The sequence below is a fragment of the Urtica dioica genome, chromosome 12 (genome assembly GCF_054948205.1).
Source record: "Urtica dioica subsp. dioica isolate 48M chromosome 12, U.dioica_male_clone48M_v1_H2, whole genome shotgun sequence".
Taxonomy (NCBI): Eukaryota; Viridiplantae; Streptophyta; class Magnoliopsida; order Rosales; family Urticaceae; genus Urtica; species Urtica dioica.
The window spans coordinates 2,361,583-2,382,862 of NC_142767.1; the positions used below are offsets into that span (position 1 = coordinate 2,361,583).

At 36.8% G+C, this 21,280-nt stretch overlaps 1 protein-coding gene across 1 annotated transcript; it reads left to right on the forward strand.

Annotated features, from left to right (window-relative positions):
• Nucleotides 1–1,006: 1,006 nt before the first annotated feature.
• On the forward strand, nt 1,007–1,744 carry LOC149378660 (uncharacterized). The gene has a single exon (XM_089602860.1). It carries the CDS (start codon nt 1,007–1,009, stop codon nt 1,742–1,744), a length of 738 nt encoding a protein of 245 aa, XP_089458986.1.
• Nucleotides 1,745–21,280: the final 19,536 nt, after the last annotated feature.

The window sequence follows — 21,280 nt, forward strand, 5'->3', positions numbered from 1 at the left end:
CTATTGTAATTCATTTTCACGATTAATAACGCTTATTAATATTTTCCTATTATTACAGCCTTTGGTCCATAAATAGTTTCTTATACGACGTCTTCTGAAACCCCGATAAAATAAATATCATATACTAGCACTTTAATATTTGTGATTGTTGATCGATCCAAAAATCCACATCAACAATGACCATGTCAAAAAATGTATTGACATTCATTTCATTCTATGTCCAAAAAGACAAAATTACCCTTTAGACAATTTTCGTAAAACTCGTCTCGTTCTTGTTTTGACTTAGCTTCTAGTTTAACTATTCCTACTCGATATGATTTGTGATAGTGACCTCATGGATCCAAATGAACAAAGCTTGAGCTAAAATACTTGGACTCAAAAGTACACAAACTTTTTTCCAAGTTTAGCTTAATGTCAACTGACTCCACTAAAGAGTTGATATGAACCTCGGCCGACTAAGCTCCGAGACCCGATATCCCAATAGCACAGCGACGGATCGTCTACAATTTAGGAACGAGGGTGGAATGAATGACGCCACGAACGGTTGCGAAAGACCGTCTGATGAGTCGGGTTTGAACGCCACAAGACTAGGCTTGATAAGTTCGATACAAGTTTGTTAAAGTATTATGTTAATTCCGTGTATACTCTCCAGAATAGTCTAATTAACGTGTAACATTGTTAAAAGGCTCATTAGGTTGATTGTTAGATGGGCTTTATTTTTCTCCTTGTTAGTTAGAGCTGATTAGTGTGTGGGATTAATTCCCTTAGCTGTACACGTTTTTCTTAGCTGTCCTTAGTTGTCAACAGCTGATTATTTGTTTCCTTGTATAGTAGGATTAGGTTTCCTTATTTGTTTATTTCCCTTTCCTTGTAATGTGTATAAATACACGTCTGATGCTAATGAGAAAATATCAATTCCGCACATCTCTTTATCTCTGTTTTACTTATATGGTATCAGAGCTACACAAAACCCTAAAACACATATAGGTACTCGTGATCATACACCATGGCCGAGTCCAATAATACCAGTTTTACTGGAAATTCTTCTTCTTCTCAACCTGGGATTAATCCTATTATCTCAGCTGACAATTCTTCTCATTCCATCACTTCCCATAAATTGAATGGGAGTAATTTCATGGAGTGGTCTCAATCAGTCAAACTCTTCGTTCAAGGGAGAGGCAAATTTGGCTATTTGTCTGGAATCACAACCAAACCAGACGTGAAGGAAGATGCAGCCAAATATGGCGTTTGGGAGGCTGAAAATTCCATGATTATGTCATGGCTCATTAATTCTATGGATGCAGGTCTAGGGAGGACGTATCTTTTTCTTCCTACAGCAAGTGACATCTGGACGGCGGTTAGAGAGACGTACTCTGATCTTGGCAACGCTGGCACACTCTTTGAGATAGAAACTCAATTGAGCAAGGCTAGACAAGGCGAGAAGTCAATGACAAAGTACTACACCGACCTGAAGATGCTTTGGCAAGAGGAAGACCTTTATTGCAACCACGAGTGGAGCTGCCCAAAGGACAGCGCCTTGTACCAGAAGCTCGTGGAGAAAGGAAGAGTTTTTAAATTTTTGGTTGGCTTGAATGCAGATCTTGATGAAGTCAGAGGAAGGATTCTTGGCCGAGACCCTCTCCCAAGCACCCGGGAGGCTTTTTTGGAAGTCCGGAGAGAGGAAACTCGTCGCCAAGTCATGTTGGGATCCGGAAAGAATGAGGCTGCACCAACACATTCATAAACGAGTGCAATGGTGTCTTCCAAGCCTAATTACAACAACAACAACAATAACAACAACAACAACCGGAACCCAAGAAACTCCTCTGGCCGCTACAACAACAATGCTCCAACTTGTGAGTACTGCAAAAAGACCTAGCACATCAAAGCAAAGTGCTGGAAGCTTCACGGCAAACCTGATGATCTTCCACAGCCCTTCAACAACAACAACAAGGGTGCCTTTCAAGCCTCTCAGTCCACGGCACCCAAGTCTCAGCCAAAGCAGCCCTAGAGCCTCTTCATCAACTCAAGATCAGTCTTCTTTCACTAAAGGAGATTTAGAGCAAATGCTTAAAATGTGGTCCTCTCATCAATCAACATCAACCTTAGCTAAAAAAGGTATTCATGTAGCAGCCCTTAAAACAACCTTAGAAAACTCCAATCCTTGGATTTTAGATTCTGGTGCTACAAACCACATGACTGACTCATCATATCTTTTCCATACATATTATCCTTGTTCTGGTCATGAAAAAGTTAAAATTGCAGATGGATCTCTTTCAGCCATCGCTGGGAAAGGTTCAATTACTTTATCACCATCCATTACTCTTTCTAATGTTCTCCATGTTCCTAAACTTGCCTATAACCTCTTATCCGTTCATAAATTGACAACTGATTCACAATGCAAACTCACTTTTATTCCTTCTGGTTGTGATTTTCAGGATCTAAGTTCGGGGAAGATGATTGGCAGTGCTGAAGAAAATGGAGGGCTCTACTACTTCACATCCGAGACCACCTTGAGTAAACAAATTCAGAAACCTCTTTGTTCTAGTTTATTTTCCGTATCTGATGACATTATGTTGTGGCATTTTCGTTTGGGACATCCAAGTTTTGGTTATTTAAAGCATTTGTTTCCCTCTATGTTTCATAATAAGAATATTGATTTTTTGCAATGTGAAATCTGTCAATTGGCAAAACATAAAAGGTCTCATTTTCCTACTTTGAAATATACACCTTCTAAACCTTTTGCTTTAATTCATAGTGATATTTGGGGGCCATCTCGTGTAAAATCTTTAACCAACACTCGCTGGTTCATTACCTTTATTGATGATCACACTAGAAACACGTGGATATACCTTTTAAAGGATAAATCTGAGGCTGAAAACACTTTCAAATTTTTTTACAAAATGGTTGAAACTCAATTTGATAGCCGTATTCAGATTTTGAGAACTGATAATGGTAGAGAATATTTTATAAAAATCCTTGGTGAGTTTTTAAATGAAAAAGGCATAATCCATCAGAGTTCTTGTGTTTATACACCTCAACAAAATGGAGTTGCCGAAAGGAAAAATAGACATCTTCTTGAAGTTACTCGAGCTATAATGTTTTCTATGAATGTTCCAAAACGTTTTTGGGGAGAAGCTTTGTTAACTGCTACATATCTAATTAATAGAATGCCAAGCAAAATCCTTAGCTATAAAACTCCCATTTCTACACTTAAATTTTTTTTTCCGGAGAACAAATGTTTCACACATCTAAATCCTAAAATCTTTGGGTGTACTGCCTTTGTACACGTTCATGATCATGCTAGAGGAAAATTGGATCCTAGAGCAATTAAATGCATTTTTCTTGGTTTTTCACCAACTCAAAAAGGTTTTAAATGTTATGACCCTAGCTCGGGTAAATTCTTTGTAAGTATGGATGTCACATTTTTTTAAAACCAACCTTTTTTTGACAAAATCCCTCTTCAGGGGGAGAATAATATTGAAGAGTGTTTTTGGGATTTAAATCATTCTCTGCCTATTTTGGATCTGCCTAATATTTCTAGCCGTGTACAAAATGTCCCAAATGCTCCAAATGATCAAAATGAAATGTCATCATATAATGAAAATGGAACTGATTCAAATGAGGAACCAATATCTGATTTCCGTGTTAACTCAAGAGTGCAATCAGAAAGTGAAGTTGAAACTCCAGCACTGTCATCATCAGAACCAAACACGGATCAAGGTAATTCTTCTCCTTTCATCTCAAATTCACCCATTCTTGATGAGTCAGCCGAGAGTATAGGTACACTTGAAATTCTAGATGAGCCAATTGCCCTTAGAAAAGGAACCAGAAATTGCACCACTAGACAAGCCGAGAAGTTTCCCATGTACCCCTTGTCTAATTATGTCTCATATAAAAATGTGTCTTCTGCCTTTAGAGCCTTTACCACAAATTTGTTGATTGATGAGATACCTAGTTCTATTTATGAAGCTCTAAGTATTCCTAAGTGGAAAGAGGCTGTTTTAGAGGAAATGAGAGCTTTAAAAAAGAATGAGACTTGGGAACTGACTGTGTTGCCTGCAGGAAAAAGAACAGTTGATTGCAAATGGATATTTACTATCAAGTATAATGCCGAGGGAGAAATTGACAGGTACAAAGCAAGGCTGGTTGCTCGTGGGTTCACTCAAACCTATGGGCTGGATTACGAGGAGACCTTTGCTCCGCTTGCCAAGCTAAACACCGTCAGAGTCCTACTCTCTCTTGCCGTGAATCTTGACTGGCCACTACGACAATTTGACGTCAAGAATGCCTTCCTCAACGGAGAACTAGAGGAAGAAGTCTTTATGCAGCCACCTCCGGGATTTGATCACACGGCCAATGGGAAAGTGTGCTTTCTTAAGAAGGCACTGTATGGACTCAAGCAATCTCCACGAGCTTGGTTTGGCAGATTTACTAAGGCGATGAAGGATGAGCAATACACGCAAGCCCACGGTGATCATACCATGTTCTACAAACATTCTCTAAATGGTAAACTCGTCATATTGATTGTTTATGTGGATGACATTGTGATGACAGGTGATGATGAGGCTGAACTCAGCAAGTTGACAAGATTCCTAGCTCAACAATTTGAAGTGAAAGACCTAGGAAGTCTCAAATACTTTCTAGGTATGGAAGTGGCCAGGTCCTCAAAGGGGATTGCAATCTCACAACGAAAGTACGTGCTCGATCTACTCAAGGAAACAGGTCTACTCGGCTGCAGACCTACCTCTACTCCAATTGATCCAAATCATAAGCTCACAACGACAAATGATGATGAGGATCCGGCAGACAAGAAAAGGTATCAAAGGCTGGTTGGGAAATTGATTTACTTGGCTCACACACGGCCAGACATTGCATTTGCAGTGAGCCTTGTAAGTCAACACATGCACAATCCATCCAAGAATCATTTAGAGGTTGTGTATCGCATTCTACACTACCTCAAAGGAAGTCCGGGAAAAGGAGTTTTATTCAAGAAGGATGATGGGAGGCAGATTGAAGTGTTCACAGATGCTGACTATGCCGGGTGTTCAGATGACCGGCGATCAACCTCAGCCTATTGTACCTTTGTTTGGGGTAATCTTGTGACGTGGAGAAGTAAGAAGCAAGCTGTTGTGTCTCGAAGTAGTGCAGAGGCAGAGTTCCGAGCTATGGCGCAAGGTATTTGTGAGATCATTTGGATCCGAGACATCTTAAATGAGCTACGGGTTAAGTTCACAGCTCCCATGAAACTGTTTTGTGATAACAAGTCTGCCATCAGCATCGCCAACAATCCGGTTCAACATGACCGGACAAAGCACGTGGAGATAGATCGTCACGTTATCAAAGAGAAGCTAGAAAGGGGGGAAATTTGCATGGCATTCGTTCCAACATCAGAGCAGCTAGCAGATGTTCTCACCAAAGGGCTTTACAAGACAAAGTTTGAAGACTTTTTAAGCAAGTTGGGCATGATAGATATCTTTGCACAAACTTGAGGGGGAGTGTTAAAGTATTATGTTAATTCCGTGTATACTCTCCAGAATAGTCTAATTAACGTGTAACATTGTTAAAAGGCCCATTAGGTTGATTGTTAGATGGGCTTTATTTTTCTCCTTGTTAGTTAGAGCTGATTAGTGTGTGGGATTAATTCCCTTAGCTGTACACGTTTTTCTTAGCTGTCCTAAGTTGTCAACAGCTGATTATTTGTTTCCTTGTATAGTAGGATTAGGTTTCCTTATTTGTTTATTTCCCTTTCCTTGTAATGTGTATAAATACACGTCTGATCCTAATGAGAAAATATCAATTCCGCACATCTCTTTATCTCTGTTTTACTTATAAAGTTCATAAGAACTCAAGAGAAGACTCTCATATTTTTTTTTATAAAAATCTGGATGTCTTTCATTCAGTTTGAAACCTCCTTTAAATAGGAAAATACAAAGCAAATTCGGAGTACATTGTTGCCCTAGTTTAAAGGGGCCTACAAAACATTATTTAGGCCTGATAATATTAAAATTAAAAGCCTAACTTGATACCTAACACATATGGGCTTCATTAAGCATAACTAAAGCCCAAAAACACTTTAAAAAGAATCTAACTTCATCTATTATTTTTAGCTACGAAAATAACAAATAAATAGCTCAAACTGCTTAAAATGACGTGAATAAGCTTTCCTTTATTTGCGCCGCCCTTGGCCTCGTGGTTGGGTTTTCTTCTTGCGTCGCTTTTGGCTCTAGCTTTATATTTCTTCCATTCAGCTTTGTTCAAACCATGAAACTCTTTGTTGAAGTCTTGTACTCTTGAATTAGGAATAGGCTCGATGAAGCGCCATTGTTCCTTTGCACGTGGGATCACATCATTCGGGACTTCTAATTTTATGGGAATAGACTCCTCGATTAGCATAGTCACTAACTCCTCTCCCACAAGAATTTCCTTTTCTTCAACAACTTCGAGATGTTGGTCATTTTTCTTCTTCTTTTGTTGGAAGGTCTGGTCTTCAAACCAGATACAAAATTGTTCTGTCAAAACATCCCATTTCTTGTCAAGGGCCTCTACCCTTTTCTTTTTAGCAATACTTTTGGACTGTTGATTTTCTTCAATTCGATCCAATCTCTTCATAATTTTTTTGTTTCTTTCGAAATTATATCCTTTGCCACACTCAAAAACTCATCAAAATCCTTTTTTTTTTTGGATTCTTCTTTCTTTTTTTTTTTTTGTTCAGACCCCCCCTTTTTTTTTGGATCTGTCTCTATTTTTTTTTCTATGGAAAAGGTACTTCAAAAAAAAAAACGAATATAAATAAAATGAAAAAAATAGAAAATTGGATAAGCAGACCTAAACGTAGAGCACAGCTCTGATACCACTTGATATGAACCTCGATCAACTTGCTCCGAGACCCGATATCCCAATAGCACCACGAACGGTTGCGAAAGACCGTCTGATGAGTCAGGTTTGAACGCCACAAGACTAGTCTTGATAAGTTCGATAAAAGTTCATAATAACTCAAGAGAAGACTCTCATATTTTTTTTTAATAAAAATCTGGATGTCTTTCATTCAGTTTGAAACCTCTTTAAATAGGAAAATACAAAGCAAATTCGGAGTACATTGTTGCCCTAGTTTAAAGGGGCCTACAAAACAGTATTTAGGCCTGATAACATTAAAATTTAAAGCCTAACTTAATACCTAACACATATGGGCTTCATTAAGCATAACTAAAGCCCAAAAACACTTTAAAAAGACTCTAACTTCTTCTATTATTTTTAGCTACGAAAATAACAAATAAATAGCTCAAACTGCTTAAAATGACGTGAATAAGCTTTCCTTTATTTGCGCCGCCCTTGGCCTCGTGGTTGGGTTTTCTTCTTGCGTCGCTTTTGGCTCTAGCTTTATATTTCTTCCATTCAGCTTTGTTCAAACCATGAAACTCTTTGTTGAAGTCTTGTACTCTTGAATTAGGAATAGGCTCGATGAAGCGCCTTTGTTCCTTTGCACGTGGGATCACATCATTCTCTCTCTCTTGAAGAAGATTTGTCCTCAAATCTTGTAGGTTGTTGAATTCAGAGATGGGAGAGAAAATCTTGACCTTCTTCGTTCGAAACGAAATTACATCGTCCTCCATATTCTTGTTATCCTCAAAATAAAGAACTTCAAAATTCGGGACTTCTAATTTTATGGGCATACACTCCTCGATTAGCGTAGTAACTAACTCCTCTCCCACAAGAATTTCCTTTTCTTCAACAACTTCGAGATGTTGGTCATTTTTCTTCTTCTTTTGTTGGAAGGTTTGATGTTTAAACCAGATACAAAATTTTTCCGTCAAAACATCCCATTTCTTGTCAAGGGCCTCTACCCTTTTCTTTTCAGCAATACTTTTGGACTGTTGATTTTCTTCAATTCGATCCAATCTCTTCATAATTTTTTTGTTTCTTTCGAAATTATATCCTTTGCCACACTCAAAAACTCATCAAAATCCATTTTTTTTTTTATTCTTGTTTCTTTTTTTTTTTGTTCAGACCCCCCCCCCCCCCCTTTTTTTTTTGGATCTGTCTCTATTTTTTTTTCTTTTTTTTTTCTCTGGAAAAGGTACTTCAAAAAAAAAAAACGAATACAAATAATTAAAAAAAAAAATAGAAAATTGGATAAGCAGACCTAAACGTAGAGCACAGCTCTGATACCACTTGATATGAACCTCGATCGACTTGCTCCGAGACCCGATATCTCAATAGCACAGCGGCGGATCGTTCTACGAATGAGGAACGAGCGTGGATCGAATGACGCCACGAACGGTTGCGAAAGACCGTCTGATGAGTCAGGTTTGAACGCCACAAGACTAGTCTTGATAAGTTCGATAAAAGTTCATAAGAACTCAAGAGAAGACTCTCATATTTTTTTTTTATAAAAATCTGGATGTCTTTCATCCAGTTTGAAACCTCCTTTAAATAGGAAAATACAAAGCAAATTCGGAGTACATTGTTGCCCTAGTTTAAAGGGGCCTACAAAACATTATTTAGGCCTGATAACATTAAAATTTAAAGCCTAACTTAATACCTAACACATATGGGCTTCATTAAGCATAACTAAAGCCCAAAAACACTTTAAAAAGACTCTAACTTCATCTATTATTTTTAGCTACGAAAATAACAAATAAATAGCTCAAACTGCTTAAAATGACGTGAATAAGCTTTCCTTTATTTGCGCTGCCCTTGGCCTCGTGGTTGGGTTTTCTTCTTGCGTCGCTTTTGGCTCTAGCTTTATATTTCTTCCATTCAGCTTTGTTCAAACCATGAAACTCTTTGTTGAAGTCTTGTACTCTTGAATTAGGAATAGGCTCGATGAAGCGCATTTGTTCCTTTGCACGTGGGATCACATCATTCTCTCTCTCTTGAAGAAGATTTGTCCTCAAATCTTGTAGGTTGTTGAATTCAGAGATGGGAGAGAAAATCTTGACCTTCTTCGTTTGAAACGAAATTACTTCGTCCTCCATATTCTTGTTATCCTCAAAATAAAGAATTGCAAAATTCGGGACATCGAATTTTATGGGAATAGACTCGTCGATTAGCGTAGTCACTAACTCCTCTCCCACAAGAATTTCCTTTTCTTCAACAACTTCGAGATGTTGGTCATTTTTCTTCTTCTTTTGTTGGAAGGTCTGGTGTTCAAACCAGATACAAAAATTTTCTGTCAAAACATCCCATTTCTTGTCAAGGGCCTCTACCCTTTTCTTTTCAGCAATACTTTTGGACTGTTGATTTTCTTCAATTCGATCCAATCTCTTCATAATTTTTTTGTTTCTTTCGAAATTATATCCTTTGCCACACTAAAAAACTCATCAAAATCCATTTTTTTTTTATTCTTGTTTCTTTTTTTTTTTGTTCAGACCCCCCCTTTTTTTTTTGATCTGTCTCTATTTTTTTTTCTTTTTTTTTTCTCTGGAAAAGGTACTTCAAAAAAAAAAAAAACGAATACAAATAATTAAAAAAAAAATAGAAAATTGGATAAGCAGACCTAAACGTAGAGCACAGCTCTGATACCACTTGATATGAACCTCGATCGACTTACTCCGAGACCCGATATCCCAATAGCACAGCGGCGGATCGTTCTACGAATGAGGAACGAGGGTAGATCGAATGACGCCACGAACGGTTGCGAAAGACCGTCTCATGAGTCAGGTTTGAACGCCACAAGACTAGTCTTGATAAGTTCGATAAAAGTTCATAAGAACTCAAGAGAAGACTCTCATATTTTTTTTTTATAAAAATCTGGATGTCTTTCATTCAGTTTGAAACCTCCTTTAAATAGGAAAATACAAAGCAAATTCGGAGTACATTGTTGCCCTAGTTTAAAGGGGCCTACAAAACATTATTTAGGCCTGATAACATTAAAATTTAAAGCCTAACTTAATACCTAACACATATGGGCTTCATTAAGCATAACTAAAGCCCAAAAACACTTTAAAAAGACTCTATCTAACTTCATCTATTATTTTTAGCTACGAAAATAATAAATACATAGCTCAAATTGCTTAAAATGACGTGAATAAGCTTTCCTTTATTTGCGCCGCCCTTGGCCTCGTGGTTGGGTTTTCTTCTTGCGTCGCTTTTGGCTCTAGCTTTATATTTCTTCCATTCAGCTTTGTTAAAACCATGAAACTCTTTGTTGAAGTCTTGTACTCTTGAATTAGGAATAGGCTCGATGAAGCGCCTTTGTTCTTTTGCACGTGGGATCACATCATTCTCTCTCTCTTGAAGAAGATTTGTCCTCAAATCTTGTAGGTTGTTGAATTCATAGATGGGAGAGAAAATCTTGACCTTCTTCGTTCGAAACGAAATTACATCGTCCTCCATATTCTTGTTATCCTCAAAATAAAGAACTTCAAAATTCGGGACTTCTAATTTTATGGGCATACACTCCTCGATTAGCGTAGTAACTAACTCCTCTCCCACAAGAATTTCCTTTTCTTCAACAACTTCGAGATGTTGGTCATTTTTCTTCTTCTTTTGTTGGAAGGTTTGATGTTTAAACCAGATACAAAATTTTTCCGTCAAAACATCCCATTTCTTGTCAAGGGCCTCTACCCTTTTCTTTTCAGCAATACTTTTGGACTGTTGATTTTCTTCAATTCGATCCAATCTCTTCATAATTTTTTTGTTTCTTTCGAAATTATATCCTTTGCCACACTCAAAAACTCATCAAAATCCATTTTTTTTTTTATTCTTCTTTCTTTTTTTTTTGTTCAGACCCCCCCCCCCTTTTTTTTTGGATCTGTCTCTATTTTTTTTCTCTGAAAAAGGTACTTCAAAAAAAAAAACGGATACAAATAAAATGAAAAAAAAATAGAAAATTGGATAAACAGACCTAAACGTAGAGCACAGCTCTGATACCACTTGATATGAACCTCGATCGACTTGCTCCGAGACCCGATATCCCAATAACACAGCGACGGATCGTTCTACGAATGAGGAACGAGGGTGGATCGAATGACGCCACGAACGGTTGCGAAAGACCGTCTGATGAGTCAGGTTTGAACGCCATAAGACTAGTCTAGATAAGTTCGATAAAAGTTCATAAGATTTCAAGAGAAGACTCTCATATTTTTTTTTATAAAAATCTGGATGTCTTTCATTCAGTGTGAAACCTCCTTTAAATAGGAAAATACAAAGCAAATTCGGAGTACATTGTTGCCCTAGTTTAAAGGGGCCTACAAAACATTATTTAGGCCTGATAACATTAAAATTAGAAGCCTAACTTAATACCTAACACATATGGGCTTCATTAAGCATAACTAAAGCCCAAAAACACTTCAAAAAGACTCTAACTTCATCTATTATTTTTAGCTACGAAAATAACAAATAAATAGCTCAAACTGCTTAAAATGACGTGAATAAGCTTTCCTTTATTTGCGCCGCCTTTGGCCTCATGGTTGGGTTTTCTTCTTGCGTCGCTTTTGGCTCTAGCTTTATATTTCTTCCATTCAGCTTTGTTCAAACCATGAAATTCTTTGTTGAAGTCTTGTACTCTTGAATTAGGAATAGGCTCGATGAAGCGCCTTTGTTCCTTTGCACGTGGGATCACATAATTCTCTCTCTTGAAGAAGATTTGTCCTCAAATCTTGTAAGTTGTTGAATTCAGAGATGGGAGAGAAAATCTTGACCTTCGTCGTTTGAAACGAAATTACTTCGTCCTCCATATTCTTGTTATCCTCAAAATAAAGATCTGCAAAATTCGGGACTTCTAATTTTATGGGAATAGACTCCTCGATTAGCGTAGTCACTAACTCCTCTCCCACAAGAATTTCCTTTTCTTCAACAACTTCGAGATGTTGGTCATTTTTCTTCTTCTTTTGTTGGAAGGTCTGGTGTTCAAACCAGATATAAAAATTTTCTTTCAAAACATCCCATTTCTTGTGAAGGGCCTCTACCCTTGTCTTTTCAGCAATACTTTTGGACTGTTGATTTTCTTCAATTCGATCCAATCTCTTCATAATTTTTTTTGTTTCTTTCGAAATTATATCCTATGCCACACTCAAAAACTCATCAAAATCTATTTTTTTTTTATTCGTCTTTCTTTTTTTTTTTTTGTTCAGACCCCCCCTTTTATTTTTTGGATCTGTCTCTATTTTTTTTCTTTTTTTTTTCTCTGGAAAAGGTACTTCAAAAAAAAAAAAAACGAATACAAATAAAATGAAAAAAAAAATAGAAAATTGGATAAGCAGACCTAAACGTAGAGCACAGCTCTGATACCACTTGATATGAACCTCGATCGACTTGCTCCGAGACCCGATATCCCAATAGCACAGCGGCGGATCGTTCTACGAATGAGGAACGAGGGTGGATCGAATGACGCCACGAACGGTTGCGAAAGACCGTCTGATGAGTCAGGTTTGAACGCCACAAGACTAGTCTTGATAAGTTCGATAAAAGTTCATAATAACTCAAGAGAAGACTCTCATATTTTTTTTTAATAAAAATCTGGATGTCTTTCATTCAGTTTGAAACCTCTTTAAATAGGAAAATACAAAGCAAATTCGGAGTACATTGTTGCCCTAGTTTAAAGGGGCCTACAAAACATTATTTAGGCCTGATAACATTAAAATTTAAAGCCTAACTTAATACCTAACACATATGGGCTTCATTAAGCATAACTAAAGCCCAAAAACACTTTAAAAAGACTCTAACTTCTTCTATTATTTTTAGCTACGAAAATAACAAATAAATAGCTCAAACTGCTTAAAATGACGTGAATAAGCTTTCCTTTATTTGCGCCGCCCTTGGCCTTGTGGTTGGGTTTTCTTCTTGCGTCGCTTTTGGCTCTAGCTTTATATTTCTTCCATTCAGCTTTGTTCAAACCATGAAACTCTTTGTTGAAGTCTTGTATTCTTGAATTAGGAATAGGCTCGATGAAGCGCATTTGTTCCTTTGCACGTGGGATCACATCATTCTCTCTCTCTTGAAGAAGATTTGTCCTCAAATCTTGTAGGTTGTTGAATTCAGAGATGGGAGAGAAAATCTTGACCTTCTTCGTTTGAAACGAAATTACTTCGTCCTCCATATTCTTGTTATCCTCAAAATAAAGAACTTCAAAATTCGGGACTTCTAATTTTATGGGAATAGACTCCTCGATTAGCGTAGTCACTAACTCCTCTCCCACAAGAATTTCCTTTTCTTCAACAACTTCGAGATGTTGGTCATTTTTCTTCTTCTTTTGTTGGAAGGTCTGGTGTTCAAACCAGATACAAAAATTTTCTGTCAAAACATCCCATTTCTTGTGAAGGGCCTCTACCCTTTTCTTTTCAGCAATACTTTTGGACTGTTGATTTTCTTCAATTCGATCCAATCTCTTCATAATTTTTTTTGTTTCTTTCGAAATTATATCCTTTGCCACACTCAAAAACTCATCAAAATGCTTTTTTTTTTGGATTCTTCTTTCTTTTTTTTTTTTTGTTCAGCCCTCCCTTTTTTTTTTGGATCTGTCTCTATTTTTTTTTCTCTGGAAAAGGTACTTCAAAAAAAAAAAAAAACGAATACAAATAAAATGAAAAAAAAAATAGAAAATTGGATAAGCAGACCTAAACGTAGAGCACAGCTCTAATACCACTTTATATGAACCTCGATCGACTTGCTCCGACACCCGATATCCCAGTAGCACAGCGGCGGATCGTTCTGCAAATGAGGAACGAGGGTGGATCGAATGACGCCACGAACGGTTGCGAAAGACCGTCTGATGAGTCAAGTTTGAACGCCACAAGACTAGTCTTGATAAGTTCGATTAAAGTTCATAAGAACTCAAGAGAAGACTCTCATATTTTTTTTTATAAAAATCTGGATGTCTTTCATTCAGTTTGAAACCTCCTTTAAATAGGAAAATACAAAGCAAATTCGGAGTACATTGTTGCCCTAGTTTAAAGGGGCCTACAAAACATAATTTAGGCCTGATAACATTAAAATTAGAAGCCTAACTTAATACCTAACACATATGGGCTTCATTAAGCATAACTAAAGCCCAAAAACACTTCAAAAAGACTATAACTTCATCTATTATTTTTAGCTACAAAAATAACAAATAAATAGCTCAAACTGATTAAAATGACGTGAATAAGCTTTCCTTTATTTGCGCCGCCCTTAGCCTCGTGGTTGGGTTTTCTTCTTGCGTCGCTTTTGGCTCTAGCTTTATATTTCTTCCATTCAGCTTTGTTCAAACCATGAAACTCTTTGTTGAAGTCTTGTACTCTTGAATTAGGAATAGGCTCGATGAAGCGCCTTTGTTCCTTTGCACGTGGGATCACATCATTCTCTCTCTTGAAGAAGAAGATTTGTCCTCAAATCTTGTAGGTTGTTGAATTCATATTTGGGAGAGAAAATCTTGACCTTCTTCGTTCGAAACGAAATTACATCGTCCTCCATATTCTTGTTATCCTCAAAATAAAGAACTTCAAAATTCGGGACTTCTAATTTTATGGGAATACACTCCTCGATTAGCGTAATAACTAACTCCTCTCCCACAAGAATTTCCTTTTCTTCAACAACTTCGAGATGTTGGTCATTTTTCTTCTTCTTTTGTTGGAAGGTCTGGTGTTCAAACCAGATACAAAATTTTTCTGTCAAAACATCCCATTTCTTGTCAAGGGCCTCTACCCTTTTCTTTTCAGCAATACTTTTGGACTGTTGATTTTCTTCAATTCGATCAAATCTCTTCATAATTTTTTTGTTTCTTTCGAAATTATATCCTTTGCCACACTCAAAAACTCATCAAAATCCATTTTTTTTTGGATTCTTCTTTGTTTTTTTTTTTGTTCAGACCCCCCCTTTTTTTTTTTTTGATCTGTCTCTATTTTTTTTCTCTGGAAAATGTACTTAAAAAAAAAACGAATACAAATAAAATGAAAAAAAAATAGAAAATTGGATAAGCAGACCTAAACGTAGAGCACAGCTTTGATACCACTTGATATGAACCTCGATCGACTTGCTCCGAGATCCGATATCTCAGTAGCACAGCGGCGGATCGTTCTACGAATGAGGAACGAGCGTGGATCGAATGACGCCACGAACGGTTGCGAAAGACCGTCTGATGAGTCAGGTTTGAACGCCACAACACTAGTCTTGATAAGTTCGATAAAAGTTCATAAGAACTCAAGAGAAGACTCTCATATTTTTTTTTTTATAAAAATCTGGATGTCTTTCATTCAGTTTGAAACCTCCTTTAAATAGGAAAATACAAAGCAAATTCGGAGTACATTGTTGCCCTAGTTTAAAGGGGCCTACAAAACATTATTTAGGCCTGATAACATTAAAATTTAAAGCCTAACTTAATACCTAACACATATGGGCTTCATTACGCATAACTAAAGCCCAAAAACACTTTAAAAAGACTCTAACTTCATCTATTATTTTTAGCTACGAAAATAACAAATAAATAGCTCAAACTGCTTAAAATGACGTGAATAAGCTTTCCTTTATTTGCGCCGCCCTTGGCCTCGTGGTTGGGTTTTCTTCTTGCGTCGCTTTTGGCTCTAGCTTTATATTTCTTCCATTCAGCTTTGTTCAAACCATGAAACTCTTTGTTGAATTCTTGTACTCTTGAATTAGGAATACGCTCGATGAAGCGCCTTTGTTCCTTTGCACGTGGGATCACATCATTCTCTCTCTCTTGAAGAAGATTTGTCCTCAAATCTTGTAGGTTGTTGAATTCAGAGATGGGAGAGAAAATCTTGACCTTCTTCGTTTGAAACGAAATTACTTCGTCCTCCATATTCTTGTTATCCTCAAAATAAAGAACTGCAAAATTCGGGACTTCTAATTTTATGGGAATAGACTCCTCGATTAGCATAGTCACTAACTCCTCTCCCACAAGAATTTCCTTTTCTTCAACAACTTCGAGATGTTGGCCATTTTTCTTCTTCTTTTGTTGGAAGGTCTGGTGTTCAAACCAGATACAAAAATTTTCTGTCAAAACATCCCATTTCTTGTCAAAGGCCTCTACCCTTTTCTTTTCAGCAATACTTTTGGACTGTTGATTTTCTTCAATTCGATCCAATCTCTTCATAATTTTTTTTGTTTCTTTCGAAATTATATCCTTTGCCACACTCAAAAACTCATCAAAATCCTTTTTTTTTTGGATTCTTGTTTCTTTTTTTTTTTGTTCAGACCCCCCCTTTTTTTTTTTGGATCTGTCTGTATTTTTTTTTCTTTTTTTTTCTCTGGAAAAGGTACTTCAAAAAAAAAAAAAAACGAATACAAATAAAATGAAAAAAAAATAGAAAATTGGATAAGCAGACCTAAACGTAGAGCACAGCTTTGATACCACTTGATATGAACCTCGATCGACTTGCTCCGACACCCAATATCCCAGTAGCACAGCGGCGGATCGTTCTGCGAATGAGGAACGAGGGTGGATCGAATGACGCCACGAACGGTTGCGAAAGACCGTCTGATGAGTCAGGTTTGAACGCCACAAGACTAGTCTTGATAAGTTCGATAAAAGTTCATAAGAACTCAAGAGAAGACTCTCATATTTTTTTTATAAAAATCTGGATGTCTTTCATTCAGTTTTAAACCTCCTTTAAATAGGAAAATACAAAGCAAATTCGGAGTACATTGTTGCCCTAGTTTAAAGGGGTCTACAAAACATTATTTAGGCCTGATAACATTAAAATTAAAAGCCTAACTTAATACCTAACACATATGGGCTTCATTAAGCATAACTAAAGCCCAAAAACACTTTAAAAAGACTCTAACTTCATCTATTATTTTTAGCTACGAAAATAACAAATAAATAGCTCAAACTGCTTAAAATGACGTGAATAAGCTTTCCTTTATTTGCGCCGCCCTTGGCCTCGTGGTTGGGTTTTCTTCTTGCGTCGCTTTTGGCTCTAGCTTTATATTTCTTCCATTCAGTTTTGTTCAAACAATGAAACTCTTTGTTGAAGTCTTGTACTCTTGAATTAGGAATACGCTCGATGAAGCGCCTTTGTTCCTTTGCACGTGGGATCACATCATTCTCTCTCTCTTGAAGAAGATTTGTCCTCAAATCTTGTAGGTTGTTGAATTCAGAGATGGGAGAGAAAATCTTGACCTTCTTCGTTTGAAACGAAATTACTTCGTCCTCCATATTCTTGTTATCCTCGAAATAAAGAACTGCAAAATTCGGGACTTCTAATTTTATGGGAATAGACTCCTCGATTAGCATAGTCACTAACTCCTCTCCTACAAGAATTTCCTTTTCTTCAACAACTTCGAGATGTTGGTCATTTTTCTTCTTCTTTTGTTGGAAGGTTTGGTGTTCAAACCAGATACAAAATTTTTCTGTCAAAACATCCCATTTCTTGTCAAGGGCCTCTACCATTTTCTATTCAGCAATACTTTTGGACTGTTGATTTTCTTCAATTCGATCCAATCTCTTCATAATTTTTTTTGTTTCTTTCGAAATTATATCCTTTGCCACACTCAAAAACTCATCAAAATCCATTTTTTTTTGGATTCTTCTTTGTTTTTTTTTTGTTCAGACCCCCCCTTTTTTTTTTTTTGATCTGTCTCTATTTTTTTTCTCTGGAAAAGGTACTTAAAAAAAAACGAATACAAATAAAATGAAAAAAATAGAAAATTGGATAAGCAGACCTAAACGTAGAGCACATCTCTGATACCACTTGATATGAACCTCGATCGACTTGCTCCGACACCCGATATCCCATTAGCACAGCGGCGGATCGTTCAACGAATGAGGAACGAGGGTGGATCGAATGACGCCACGAACGGTTGCGAAAGACCGTCTGATGAGTCAGGTTTGAACGCCACAAGACTAGTCTTGATAAGTTCGATAAAAGTTCATAAGAACTCAAGAGAAGACTCTCATATTTTTTTTTATAAAAATCTGGATGTCTTTCATTCAATTTGAAACCTCCTTTAAATAGGAAAATACAAAGCAAATTCGGAGTACATTGTTGCCCTAGTTTAAAGGGGCCTACAAAACATTATTTAGGCCTGATAACATTAAAATTAAAAGCCTAACTTAATACCTAACACATATGGGCTTCATTAAGCATAACTAAAGCCCAAAAACACTTTAAAAAGACTCTAACTTCATCTATTATTTTTAGCTACGAAAATAACAAATAAATAGCTCAAACTGCTTAAAATGACGTGAATAAGCTTTCCTTTATTTGCGCCGCCCTTGGCCTCGTGGTTGGGTTTTCTTCTTGCGTCGCTTTTGGCTCTAGCTTTATATTTCTTCCATTCAGCTTTGTTCAAACCATGAAACTCTTTGTTGAAGTCTCGTACTCTTGAATTAGGAATAGGCTCGATGAAGCGCCTTTGTTCCTTTGCACGTGGGATCACATCAAGAGGTGACACTGAGAATCTCTCGGTTCAAATGAATTTATTTTCTACTCAAGAATTCAACTAAATTGTGATGAGTGGATCCACTGAATTTTATCTATATTTACCCTTCATGAATATCATCAGCTGGTCGGGATTTACAAAATCACCATTTTACCGTTCTAGTTGTTATTTCCTCAACTCTTTGTCGCTTGTGAATAAGTTAGAAACAATGTATTGACGAGGAGCTAACAACTCACATTGTTTCATCCAGAAGAGTCAAGACTCATTTTGGACACTGGCGAGTTCATTTATTCACATTCCAAGGAACAAAGCATGAGGTGATATACATTGCATTTCAGCAATCTTGTACATGAATTCCATATCTATGAGAACATCACAAAGTTACTCATGAAATCTTCATAACTTAGTACTTCACCAATAGGTCTTGTTAAGAATCACATGGTGAATCCGAACTCTGAATTTCTCAAATGAGAATACGTAAGCTATGAAATGACATGTCTCATTTCAGGATCGAGGTAAGCATGATGTAATTCATACGTAGTGACCTCGAGACATAAGAGGTTAAATGGTTTGTTCTTATCTTGTCTCTAGAAGAGCACTGGTCAATTCAGTACCTTCGTAAGATACCTAGAAGAACTATATAGTCTCCAACTCTCAATGTCCCATAACCAGACATCATAGATTCTCCTAACAATCGTACTGAGATCAATAGTCGTTTAATCCTTAGATTGTGAATATATTGTTTTAAGCAAACGATGAAGAGTTTGTTCATGCGAATCTACATTTGTCTCTTCATATGTCGTTAGGTTTGTTTATGGACTAAAGACTAAGGTTTTATTATAAAGCTTCAGAAAAGAAAGAATCAATGAACGTTTCAACTTTTATTAATAAATAAGCAATTACAAGCAAGAGTCTTCGTGAGACTTTATTACATCAAATGTACAAAAGTAAAGACTACAACTCTTCTTGTGGGCACCGTTGACAACAGAAGTATGTGTGTTGATTGTCGAGCCATCAATAACATCACGGTAAAGTATCGACACTCTATTCCTCGTTTAGATGATTTGCTAGATGAATTGCATGGATCGTGTGTGTTTTCTAAAGTTGATCTTAAGAGTGGATATCATCAGATTAGAATGAAAGAAGGAGATGAGTGGAAAACTGCATTTAAGACAAAATATGGATTGTATTAATGGTTAGTTATGCCTTTTGGGTTAACCAATGCCCCGAGTAGATTCATGAGATTATGAACCATATTTTACGTGCTTTCCTTGGGCATTTTGTTGTTGTCTACTTTGATGATATTCTAATTTATAGGAAAAACCTTGAGGATCATGTTGCAAATCTAAAATTGGTCTTAGAAGTTTTGAGGAAAGAAAGCTTATTTGGAAATCTTAAGAAATGTACATTTTGCACGGATAAGCTTGTGTTTCTTGGTTTTGTTGTAAGTGCTAAAGGGATTGAAGTTGATGAGGAAAAGGTGAAGGCAATTCACGATTGGCCAACGCCTACTTCGGTAAGTCAGGTAAGAAGTTTTCATGGTTTGGCTAGTTTTTATTGACGATTTGTTCGAGACTTTAGTAGCCTTGCAGCGCCATTAACCGAAGTCATCAAGAAGAACGTCCCATTTAAATTGGGAGCTGTGCAAGAAAAGGCATTCATACTGATCAAGAAAAAATTAACTAATGCTCCTTTGCTTATTTTGCCTGACTTCACTAAAACGTTTGAAATTGAGTGTGACGCTTCAGGTTTAGGAATTGGTGGAGTTTTAATGCAAGAAGGAAGACCAATGGCGTATTTTAGTGAAAAGTTGAGTGGGGCAGCCCTAAATTGTCCTACTTATGATAAGGAATTATATGCATTGGTGAGGACTTTTGAAAATTGGCATCACTATCTTTGGCCTAAAGAATTTGTGATACATACGGATCATGAGTCGTTGAAACATTTGAAGGGCCAACACAAATCGAATAGACAACATGCCAAATTGGTGGAGTTCATTGAAACATTTCCATATGTGATCAAATATAAGCAAGGTAAGGAGAATGTTGTGGCAGATGCATTATCTCGTAGGTATGTTCTACTTTCTACTCTAGATTCTAAGTTGCTTAGATTTGAGTACATTAAGGAATTGTATGCTTCTAATTCTGATTTTAGGGAAGCTTTTGAATGTTGTTCTAGTGGGGCGAATGGTAAATTTTTTATTCACAATGGTTTTCTATTTCGTGAAATAAAAGATGCATTCCTCATTCTTCATTACGTGAACTACTTGTTAGATAAGCACATTCTGGTGGTTTGATGGGTCATTTTGGGGTTGCTAATGCTGGAATTGATTTAGGGTTAAGAAAAGATTTAACGCTTCGAGCAAGCGGCGGAAAATAAAAATTTTCTTTTAAACAAGTAAAACGATTTTACTAACCTAAACAAAGAGCAATAACATGTTTATTATTAAATCTATCTAAAAATTACACGTTTACTAACCTTTGTGAAGCTTGAACGTTGAGAAGCCTTAGGAAGGTTGAAACGTTCGTCTCCCCATGCAGCTCGTCTTTCTTCGTTCTTCGGAAACTCGAGTAACAATGAAAGTTTCTATCACATGAATTACTCGAGAAAAGAAGGAATTAGTGTGTGGGCACTTTTAAACACGACGACTCAAGAACAAGTCTAAGAGTCGAAGAGCTAAAATACTAGGTCAAATGTGGACCTAGGTGCCAAAACAAAAACGATAAGAACTAGAAAGAGAGAGGGAGATGGGCGGCCACAAGGTCTAGAGAGAGAAGCTCTCAATCTCTAACGTATGTGGGATGAGAAAACAATGAGAATGATGCGTCTATTTATAGGAGAGGGATTACCTTCATAAAGGTAGTTTCCTCTTCTATAGAATGTCACATATTCATGAGCAAATATTGCCCCTTATTCCCCATAATTCACACGGCCAAGTAAGCTTCTAGAAGCCCTT

Excerpts from the sequence above, each read along its gene's own strand:
- LOC149378660 (XM_089602860.1), top strand. The coding sequence starts at position 1,007 with ATGGCCGAGTCCAATAATACCAGTTTTACTGGAAATTCTTCTTCTTCT.